General features: G+C 38.7%; 2 protein-coding genes across 2 annotated transcripts; both read right to left on the reverse strand.

Moving 5' to 3' along the window:
• Positions 1 to 3,073: 3,073 nt before the first annotated feature.
• On the reverse strand, positions 3,074 to 6,311 carry LOC148098461 (uncharacterized). The gene is made up of 5 exons (XM_087852035.1): positions 6,280 to 6,311; positions 5,492 to 5,546; positions 3,635 to 4,724; positions 3,377 to 3,543; positions 3,074 to 3,152 (listed from the first exon to the last, which is right to left on the reverse strand). The coding sequence occupies exons 2-3, from the start codon at positions 5,532 to 5,534 to the stop codon at positions 3,886 to 3,888; spliced, it is 882 nt and encodes a 293-aa protein (XP_087708161.1). The 5' UTR covers positions 5,535 to 5,546; positions 6,280 to 6,311; the 3' UTR covers positions 3,074 to 3,152; positions 3,377 to 3,543; positions 3,635 to 3,885.
• An 825-nt stretch (positions 6,312 to 7,136) lies between these two features.
• LOC148098462 (uncharacterized) lies at positions 7,137 to 9,711 on the reverse strand. Its single transcript, XM_087852482.1, has 5 exons — positions 9,651 to 9,711; positions 9,114 to 9,455; positions 8,700 to 8,975; positions 8,445 to 8,537; positions 7,137 to 7,198 (listed from the first exon to the last, which is right to left on the reverse strand). Exons 1-5 carry the CDS (start codon positions 9,709 to 9,711, stop codon positions 7,137 to 7,139), a joined length of 834 nt encoding a protein of 277 aa, XP_087708608.1.
• Positions 9,712 to 10,770: the final 1,059 nt, after the last annotated feature.

Consider the following 10,770-nt stretch of genomic DNA (forward strand, 5'->3'; position numbering starts at 1 on the left):
AAACAGCAATGAGGGGTTAAATACATGTAGGCAGAGTGGAGACAGCTGAGGAAAAACACACAGCTGAACTAAATCTGATAACAAAAAATGCTGAGGTGTAATTCAACACTAGACACAAGAGACACAGGCTACCAGAATAAAACAGGAAATAACTGAACAAAAACATGGACTTGAAACAATTCAATTCAGTTTTATTTATACAGCGCCAAATCACAACAACAATCGCCTCAAGGTGCTTTATATTGTAAAGTAGACCCTACACAATACGTACAGAGAAAAACCCAACAGTCATATGACCCCTTATGAGCAAACACTTTGGCGACAGTGGGAAGGGAAAACTCCCTTTTAACAGAAAGAAACCTCCAGCAGAACCAGGCTCAGGGAGGGGCGGGGGGAGGGGCGGGGCCATCTGCTGGGACCAGTTGAGAGAAGGAAGACAGAACAAAAGACCTGCTGTGAGAGCCAGAGATGAATAAATAGTATGATGAAGTTTACCCAGAGATTCCCCTTTGTTCAAAATTAAAGTCTACAAATCAATGACATCACACTGGCCTATGATACAGTCTATAATTACATGTCAGTGAGATCTTGGAGCTGCCAGTATGCAAAGCTGCAGCTTTAGAATTTAGGCTCGAATCCTTTTTTCCACCATTTTTTATTTTTCTTCTTCCTTTGTGTTTCTCAGCCATGTTTTTTTTCTCCCATCATTTCCTCTTATTGTCCCTTTACATACTCTTTGCCTCGCTCCAGTCTACTGCCAGAGTTTCACACCGAGCTTCAAGGAGAGTGAAATGAACGCCATCGCCATCACCTCTCTCTTTCTAGTCCCTGTCAGTACTCTTGCTGCAACATTTTGGATTAACTGAAGTCTTTTCAAGGTGTTTTTAGGACAACCTGACTGAAACTCTTCAAATAAGCCAATAAGCCATAACTCAGAAAGATCAATTGGAGAAAACGACTCAATATCAATGGTACTGAAAGTAGCTGCAGATAATGTTACATCTGTGAGATGGTTATGAGTAATTTCTTCCCTAATGGTTAAACTTTTATTTGTGAAGAAGTTCATGAAGTCATTACTAGTTAACGTTAAAGGAATCGTTGGCTCAACAGTGCTCTGACTTTTTGTCAGTCTGGCTACAGTGCTGAAGAGGAACTTAGGGTTGATCTTATTTTCTTCAATCAGTGATGAATAGTAAGATGGTCTAGCTTTACAGGGCTCTTTTTAAATGTTTATCTAAGTTTCCAGCTGGGATGAACAAGGCTAAACATCAGGCTTTCAAATAAATGAAACTCTGTGTTGATCTTTGTTTAATTAATAAGCTGGTGTGGAAGATTGCTGCCAAGGGTGGGATGCCGAGAGTTCAGTTCAGTGATCCAGGCCTCCAGAGCTGCCGAAAGGCTACATTTATTACAAGTATCATTACTGCTCATTTAAAAAACAGAAAGCATAACTCCTTCTCCAGAGTCGGAGCAGTCTTCCACATACCAGGTTAAATAACGACTGCTGAGGAGCAAGCATGGCTTGGGCCCATCTCAGAGCTCGCCCTCGCAGCAGGATAACCATGAATGCAATTTTGCACAATCTGAGTAATAAATTCACCTTTGTTGATGAAACACTAGGAAACACTGTGTGAGGAAACCTGTTCTTTTCACTGGTAAAAACGTCAGGTGTAGGAAGAGGCCTCTCCAGAGGTACAACCTCCCTGAGCTGTGCTGCTGACCATGTCCATCGTTTTATGACCACAGTATACTCATCTTATAACGGATGTCAGTCCAGCAGATTATCTTTGGCATGTGGTGGATCAGGAGATTTGCAACATGGATGCACAGCCGACAAATCTGAAGCAACTGTGTGATTCTATCATGTCAATATGAAACTAAATCTGTGAGGAATATTTCCAGGTCTTTGTTGAATCTGTGCCACAAAGAATTAAGGCAGTTCTGAAGGTGAAAGAAGGCCCAAAACAGTACTGGCAAGATGTAACTAATGAAGTGGCCAGTGACTGTATTTAGTGTCTAGATTTAATTTCCAGTATTTTATTCACTTAATAGCAGGACAGAATACCACATGACTGTGGCCTTGTGTTATACCCTCTCTGCTGCAGTGATGCTGCAGACAAACACAAGCATCGTGATCAGACATTAAGAAAAGCCTCTTACAGATGAAGGTCTGTGTCTCTTGACCTAAACACATAATCCAGTTAAATCTGATTTATGTTCATTAATGCCCCTCATACTGTAACTTAAAGTAATAAATTGGTTACTGATTAATTACAGAAGCACGTTTGTGAGCATAAACATGTAAGCCTTGGACCATCGGGATGAAATGTGGTTGGGAAACTTAACAAGCATTGATAAAGCTTCATCAGTAGTTCGAACAATGCCTCAAAACCTTCGATCACCACGGGTGGTTAGCAGACTGTGGTTGTACCATGCAGCCTAATAACATGCAGTAAATTGCAGGTTAAAGCAGTCTGCTTACACATTGTTAAACGAGGGAAGGGAACTAATGTGGCTGTCACATTACCCTTTTGTCCCATTTCATCCCAGCATTTGATTAAACTGCTGCTCACTTTCTACAGTACTTAAAACTGATCACACAAAACTATTTTTCTTCATCTTTTAATGATTACCAAAGTCTGTGAATCCCCAAATTGTTCAGTTGTTCTTTTTGCTCCCTATGAGGTCACTTTTACCATGTGACAAAAACAACACCCCACTGTACACACTTGAGCCACTTTATAAATCCCCAATAAAAAGCTGACAGGTTGCAATGATGTTCCAAATAACTTATTAAGAAAACAACTAAATACACAGAAAATATTATGAAAACTGGTTTATTTTATATCTCCTAGTTTGAAGTGAAGCAATAAAAACATGTATAAAATATCACAAACTGTAATATTATACAAATGCTTACGTCCTGCTGATGCAATGGAGACATCTTCCAGTGACAGTCTTCATCCGTGTGAGTGTGAGGAGGCACCTAAACCCACCGACACAGAAGTGCATGTTCACAACTCCCTCTGTGCAGGTGGGGTCAGGGCCCTCCTCACCCTGGGTGAAGAGGGGTGGTGCTGTGGCCAGTCAGGTATGAAGTGCTGAGAGTGGATCTTTGGTCCTCTGTGCAGCTCTGTCCACTCTCAGCTGCCCTGCAAAGCTATAACACAAGAAAGACGTCATTTTAACACAAAACAGCATTTCCATTGTTGGCAGCTGCAGCATGTTGTTAAAATGCAATTTTAAACTCAACATATCCACACAATAACTATAAATAAACTTAAACCTACAGTACTGTAGGACGATGATTTACACCAGCTTTTGGAAGGATTTAGTCTTCAAGACAGTTTGTAGCCAATGTGAGGTGATAACTTACATAGCTGGGACACAGCACCACTCTCCAGTTTGTCAATTGGTCATCCATCCTTCTCATCAGGTTGGGGTAAGGCTGTCTTCTGGGTGGAGTATCTCTCTGTGTTAGCTCCGTCTTGGACGTTGAGTGTCTGAAGTGCTGAATGCTGGGAAAGGACAAGTGTAAAGCACCTGAAGACAAAAAGACAAAGAGTAAAGCATGAATTCACAGATCACCGAGTTGTTCAATGTACTTTTCTTCTGTTATGTGTTTTCACCTCACCTCTGATCCCTTAGCCACAGGCTATACCTTATGTAAAAACAAGAGACTACAGTCAGTTCACGACATCACTTTTAAACCTTTTCTACTTATTTGTGTTGACATTAAGTACGGACTTACCTTTGTCCTGCATGGTGAGCTAGAGCTTGAGAAAAAAATATGTTAGTCATTTAAATAGTTAGTGTCTTACAAACACTGCAAGACGCAAAGGCCAACTTAAACATTTAAAGTTTAAAAACAAGTTCTAACATAATCTAGTCAGAGTCGCTGTCATCAAGTGAAAGGTTAAAAGGCCTTTCCCAGAAGCGTCTGACACCAAAAGAACCCGATGATGTTGAAGGGCCACAGAACGTGTCATCACTTACCTTGCACCTCTTTGCACTTACCTCTTCAGTGCAGATGTCATCTCTGCTTCTCTTTGCTGAGGAGGTGAGAGCTGAGATTGAAGGAGAAGCTGAGAGAGTAGCGGAAGAAGGAGCAGCAGAGGAAGGAGCTGAGGGAGCAGGAGAGGAAGGAGCTGTAGGAGCAGGAGAGGAAGCAGTTAAGGGAGCAGGAGAGGAAGCAGTTGAGGGAGCAGGAGAGGAAGCAGCTAAGGGAGCAGGAGAGGAAGCAGCTGAGGGAGGAGCAGAGGAAGGAGGAGAAGCTAAAGGATCACCAACTGGGAAGAGTGGGGCGTTGGCCTGGCCGAAAGGCGGCATGGCGAACGGGGCAGCACCTGGAGCAATAGGATGTCGCCAATCGTGCCAAAACGGCTCTGGAGGGAGCTCCTGGATGAGAGGGGAATCATCTCTCTCATCCATGGTGTCATACCCCGAGTCGTCACTAGGCCAATCGGCCCACTCTTCTGAGTTGTTCCAGTCAGAGGAATTGTCAGTGTCTTCACTCACCTCTTCGACGTCCTCAGGTATGTAGGGAGGGTACTCACCTTCCTCTTCACTGTCATCAGGATCCTGTGCTTCATGAGAAGAGGGTGAGGATGAGAGAAGGATATACTCACCAAACTCACCTTCACTGACATCAGAGTCATCCAGGATCCTGATGACCTCAGGAAGGCCTTCTTCTGCGGGACGCTCAACCACGTAGTCGAGACGACCTGTGAGGAAACAAGTTTAAAATAACATTAAGAATGTGATAAACATCAAGTGCTAAAGGAACAGAGCTACATCTGTTAGTTTGAGCAGATGATGAGAGAAAAGCATTTTAGGCTACATTTATGTCAGACTGAATGACACTTCTACTTGTTCATGCAAGCAAAAAACAGCTAAGTCAACTAAGTTCACATCATAAACTGCTATATAATAAGATATAGTATTAGCATAACATAAGGATACCATTATTACTACTGTACTATGATTACTGTTTTCATATTCTTTTTTATATTCATTTATTTTTGTTATTTTTTATTATCATGTTTTGTAGCAGAGGAAAAGTTATAGTTTATTTCAATAAAGCCTTTGATCCAAGAAGAACAGGATGTTAGGAGGGGACCGGGATCTGGTGTGTTTACACCTGTGTGTTCTGACGTCATGACATGCTGAAGATGCTGTTACCACAGAGACTGATTTTGGGGCATTTTACAAATTGTAGTCCATTAAGCTATTTTTAACCAAATCATTTAAAAAGTGTCAAATTTGAAGCCTTCAAATCAAAGTAACACTTTTTTTTTCAAATTCATACACCAGTCGTTAATAATTTCTACACCTCTCCTGGAAAATTTAAAGCATACAAACAATTTACGGGGAAAAATCTTGGAATAAGCATATTTTGATAACATTAAAACTTGATATTCACACTGGAACTTATTAAATTATTACAGTCATTTAGTGACTCTTAAAATAACTGAAGAAATGTTAAAAGTACCTGCAGCGAAGTCCAGAGGACTGTCGAGTCCACGACGAGCCATCTTCAGGCTTTGCTGTATGAAAAACAAGTACAAACGATCCAAAGATGAAGTACTTGTTGTCGCTAGCAAGTAAAATCCGCTTTCAGTAAAATATTTTCCGAAAACTTAACTTTCCACAGGCTGAGGTTGGAGCAGGTCAAAACAAGTCCAATAGCAAGTGTAAAGGGACGAATGGAACATTGTGCAGCATTTATATACCCTCAGCAGGCCATGGTTACGGTTGCCAACATGCGTGTGCAGAGCAACTATATAAATGGAGCTTACACAACGTAATTTACAGTTAATTTATGGCCATTAACACTTACTGCCTCTGTCAGCCTTTATGTACTATGTATACTAACCACGAAGGTATAGGTATATCCATAAATAAACACAGATATTAGAAAGCAGCAAATCAAATCAATCTGAATCATAACTGAGATGTTTGCTTGAGTGAATAACATTAGCATGTAGCTCATGCTAATATTACATTTTGACATTTTTCTTTTCAAAGCTAACAATAACTTAGCGTTCTCGCTACTCACCATGCTGTTAAACAGGTATATGTTAGCAATGACAACATTTAACAAATGTTTTTAAAATGCTAGCCGTGCTGATTAGCCTTAGGATTACTTGAGGTTGTTTCCAGCTCTAGTGGTCATAAGCGAACTTAGTTCTGTGCCAGCCTTTGGCACGAAAATCAATCTTGTAAAGCTCACTATTAAACTGACAAAAAGCCTTAGAGCCTAGAAACTATGATACTTACAACTGTGCTATGTTTGTGTCATAACATATAGCAAGACCCCATAACGATAACTGACCTTTGACCTCTTCTCAAGATTATTTAATGCTATATAGAGCTATTTTAACACTATGTTTCTTACTGCCATTGTTTGACAACATATAAGCATAAAGGAAATGATATATGGAGATTCTAAATATCAGGTTGTTATGACTTTATTATAAACTTTACAGTAACAGTTCAGAACTATTAAGCAAGATTAGTTTTGGAAAAATTACATTTGTGATCAAAACTTTTTACTTCATATTTATTACTAAATAATTCAATAAATTATACTCAAGTACTGAATAGTCACAAAAAAATAGTAATTATGCTGAAAATTATGTTAAAGTGGTTTTCAACTGAACATATAAACAAAAGCCTGGACAAAAGTTCTGTTGAACAACACACATATGTTACCAATATTGTAGCTTGTGTAATTTAATAATTTATTTTATTTGTGATACAATTTCAAACTTTATTAACTTTTTCAATAAAACAAAGTCTCAGATTTAATTATTCTGAAACTAAGTTTAAGCTTCCCAGAACGTTTTGTTGCAAGTTACATTACTGATATAAGAAATATAAAATGTTTGTATTGTTCACCCACAAGTGCAGTCTCTGGCTCAAACACAGAAGCTTGGTATGTTTGGTTGTCAGTCCAGACATTCCTAAAGAAAGCTTTCCTTCTTCAGCTCCAGACCTTTCTAGATAAAAATGGCATTAGTGAAGTATTTCAGTCTGGTTTTAAAACGCACCACAACACTGAAACTGCTCTTGTAAAAGTTTTTAATGACCTTTTAACTTTTACTGACTTGGGAGATTTTGCCATTTTAATACTGTTAGACCTCAGTGCTGCATTTGATACCGTAGATCATGGGATTCTTATCGCTCGGCTTGAGCACTGTGTCAGAATCAAAGGGACTGCTTTGGAGTGGTTTAAATCTTACCTGTCCAACCAAAGTTTTTCTGTTAGATTGGGGGATACATTGTCCTCAAAAGCCTCACTTTCTTGTGGGGTCCTCAAGGAGTCCAATCTTGGTCCAGTTCTCTTTTCTATTTATATGCTCCCTATGGGTTCAATTTTTTAAAAACATGGGATCTCATTCCATTGCTATGCAGACGACTCACAGATTTACCTGCCACTGAAACGTAAATCTGTGAGTCGTCTGAAAGGTTTGCTAGATTGTTTGGAGGATGTTAAGGATGGCATGGATGGCTTTAAACTTCCTTAACCTAAATGAACAGAAAACAGAGGTGATTGTGTTTGGTCCCTGTGACCGCTGTGACTTTGGCCCTTTAGGAATTCATAATAATAATAATAGAAAACCTTTGCAAGGAACCTAGGAGTGTTTTTTTGACTCTAATCTAATGTTTGATAAACAGATTAATGCTGCCTTTGCTGTAACTGCTCCTAAGCTCCCTTCACGTCAGGACTTCCCCAACATTGGACACTTTTAACTGACCATTCATCCTCCTCTTTCTCTCATTTTTTACATTCATCAGGTCCTCAGACTACTCGTTCCATCTTCTCAACACACTCTTTTCACTGTTTAGCACATTTCCATCTTTATCCATCTTACTCCACAAATTGTCTTTTCCTTGGGGGCCGACAAACTGACAACTTTCAACATAATCCATTTGATTTCCAGCTTCAAACTCATGATAATGACGAAAACTCTCTTCACCCTGAAACAGCATTCATAAAATCTTCCCTCAAGATTACAACTACTTGATTTACAGTGGAGTGAAAAAGTCTTTGGCTTCTTCCTTATTTCCTTTTTTTTTGTATGTTTTTCACATGTGAAAGTTTCCGATCAATAAACAAATTTAAATACTAGGCTATTTAAAAAAAACAAACATCAATCATCCAAACAATTTATTCAAAAAATGGAATTTTGAAACAAGTGAGCTGTAAATACAAAATTGCAGTTGCACTAAAACACATTTTTGCATTGTCCAACTTTCTTATCTCTCGTCTGCTCTCACAGTGAGTCACACACATTTGTATTTGTATGCACATTTCTGTGATATGATTTGTATTTAAAAGTATTTATATACAAAGTTAAAGTGAGTTTTCATTTGCATATCATTTCAAAAGCTCAATATTAATTTAAAATAAACAGATATTTATGCATCAGCAGTGTTACCTGCTTTTGAAGGACTCTTCATTGTTGGGGTTGTTTCTGATTTTGTGCTTATTTCAGTTTTTCTGGCTGGATTCTTTGTTGTTTTTGTGTCACCTGAATAAATGAAAAAGTAAAAGCACAAAAGTTTTTCATGTTTCTCATCTGATGTAAATATGTGAAAAATATTCTACCTACACAGTGGAAATATATTAAGTAAAAGTTTGATGTGATTTTACTCATATTAACAGCTGATCCTGATCTCAGCTGTTTCCTCACCTGATGGCTGAAGGTCGAAAGTAAACAGCTGCACTCTTCTTGTGTTAGTGTCAGTCACTTCACATTTCAATATTTTATGACTTGATGAGTAAAAATAATTATACTTCAGAAAAGACACAGTGGCAGCACAGTCAGTCTGTGAAGTCAGTATTTGTTTGCTATCCTTGCTATCCACATCTCGACCTTTAAGCAGCCACTTCACTGTGTGATGACACCGTTCATATGTCACCACAGAGCAGCTTAACTTCACCTTATCAGTGTCCTTATGTTCAGTCACTGGTGAACATAATGTAACAAAGTGAGACAAACAGAGCGGAAATTATTCAAGTTATCTTAATCAGTTTCAGTATGATTATTGAACATTTTATGTTCTGAAAATATTTGAACTGAAAAGATTTTGATGTAAATACTCACGGGTAATAACAGAGAGATCAATGAAAGACTGATGAACCAGAGTATGTTTAGATGTTGTTTCCTCGACTTCGTATTGTTGACAATAATAAAGACCAACATCCTCAACTGTGAGCTTCTTTATAAGCAGAGAACAGTTCACTGTAACACTCAGTCTGTCTGATTTAGTTTTAGCTTCTTCACCAATCCATCCAAGTGTGATCAGCTCTACTGTTGTTGGTTTGTTTCTTGAAGTAAAGACCCATGTAGTACCATCACAGTTATTTTGGTCATCTATCACATTCACACAAGGCAGAGTGATGTCATCTCCAACTTTCATAAACATGGAGGCTTCAGTTACAGATACTGTTGAGAAGATTGAAGAGAAATGTAAAATAAATTAGAATACAGCAGCTTTTACAGTCAGAGTGAAGATCATTTCAGACACAAGTTCATAAACAGAGCATGATCAGCTGTCTTATTTACTGTAAAGGTTGTTGACTGTGATAATATGAACAATATTTAGTTTGACTGCTATTTAAATGTTTCCTGTATTTTTACCTGCAATTTGAATCATCAGCATCAGACATGAAAACATTTGAATCCATCTGAATTCATCCATCGTGCTTCTCTGTCTCACTTCTTTCTTGTTCTCGGTCTTGACTGTCACAGTCTCTGAACTGATGACTCTTTACAACTATTTTTACTTCCTGTCATTAGTCAGATCTCACTTCCTACCGCAACTTTAGTAATTTTTAGTTCTTTCTTTCTTCTTGTTGATATTGAGTATGTGAGCTTTCTCTGAAATTGATAAATACATTTAAATAGTAGACAAAGATGACACAAGTAAACACAAAATGCAATTCCTAAAAGTTGTTTATTATTAAGAGGGAAAAAACCTATATGGGCCTGTGTTAGACCAAGTTAAATGTGCGACAGTGTCAAAGTGCTATATACAAGGGTGCAGGGATCAGGTCTCCAGGGAATCTGCAGGGAAAAGCAGGGGGAACACACTCACTCTCCTTCTGTCTCTCTTGGCGTCTCACCAGTCTCTCACTCCTCTCTCGTACCAGAATTTCTGTAAGGAACAAGGGCAAGTCCAGGGTGTCTGTACACAGGGAAACGACGTGTTAGCACAAGATTCAAATTCCAAGAGAACTAGATTACTAGTGTCCTAGCCAGGACTTCACTAACATGAGTCAAGCAACAATCCAGCAAAGAGCAGTCTAACTTCTTCCCGTAAGTAGAGGCCGGTTAATGAGACACAGGTGTACTGTTCACCATCTCCCAGGTATGTAGGCCAAAGGCGGGAGCCTACAATGGCCTCCGCCCAGGCGATAGAGGGAGAGAAAAGAAGAGAGAAAAACAATACCAAAGCCCACTTGTAGCAAAATATTTCTCAGGCAGACGGTGACACTATAGTTTTTAAACATAACAAAAATCAGACGGCAACTGGTTTGATTCAACTGTGGTGATGTTTAGATTGCTCGAGTTGAAAAACATGTTGCCGTCCAGTTTGTGTGAAGTCAGTATTACAAAGAAAATGCAACAACCTATTAACAAAATAAAAATAAGTCCTTATATTTACTGTGATAGTTGACCTGCTGCACTGTTGGTCTTAAAGCAAATTAATTTTGTTTTAAGCTTTAGAAAATGAGAAACAGTAATGTTAAATATATAT

The sequence above is a fragment of the Neolamprologus brichardi genome, chromosome 15 (assembly GCF_056152115.1).
Source record: "Neolamprologus brichardi isolate AB-2024 chromosome 15, ASM5615211v1, whole genome shotgun sequence".
Taxonomy (NCBI): domain Eukaryota; kingdom Metazoa; phylum Chordata; class Actinopteri; order Cichliformes; family Cichlidae; genus Neolamprologus; species Neolamprologus brichardi.

Excerpts from the sequence above, each read along its gene's own strand:
- LOC148098461 (XM_087852035.1), bottom strand. The coding sequence starts at position 5,534 with ATGGCTCGTCGTGGACTCGACAGTCCTCTGGACTTCGCTGCAG. Across the intron at positions 4,725-5,491 it reads TCCTCTGGACTTCGCTGCAG|GTCGTCTCGACTACGTGGTT; the intron begins GTACTTTTAACA and ends GTTTCCTCACAG.
- LOC148098462 (XM_087852482.1), bottom strand. The coding sequence starts at position 9,711 with ATGGATGAATTCAGATGGATTCAAATGTTTTCATGTCTGATGCTGATG. Across the intron at positions 9,456-9,650 it reads GCTGATGATTCAAATTGCAG|TATCTGTAACTGAAGCCTCC; the intron begins GTAAAAATACAG and ends TCTTCTCAACAG. Across the intron at positions 8,976-9,113 it reads TGATCTCTCTGTTATTACCC|TGACTGAACATAAGGACACT; the intron begins GTGAGTATTTAC and ends TATGTTCACCAG.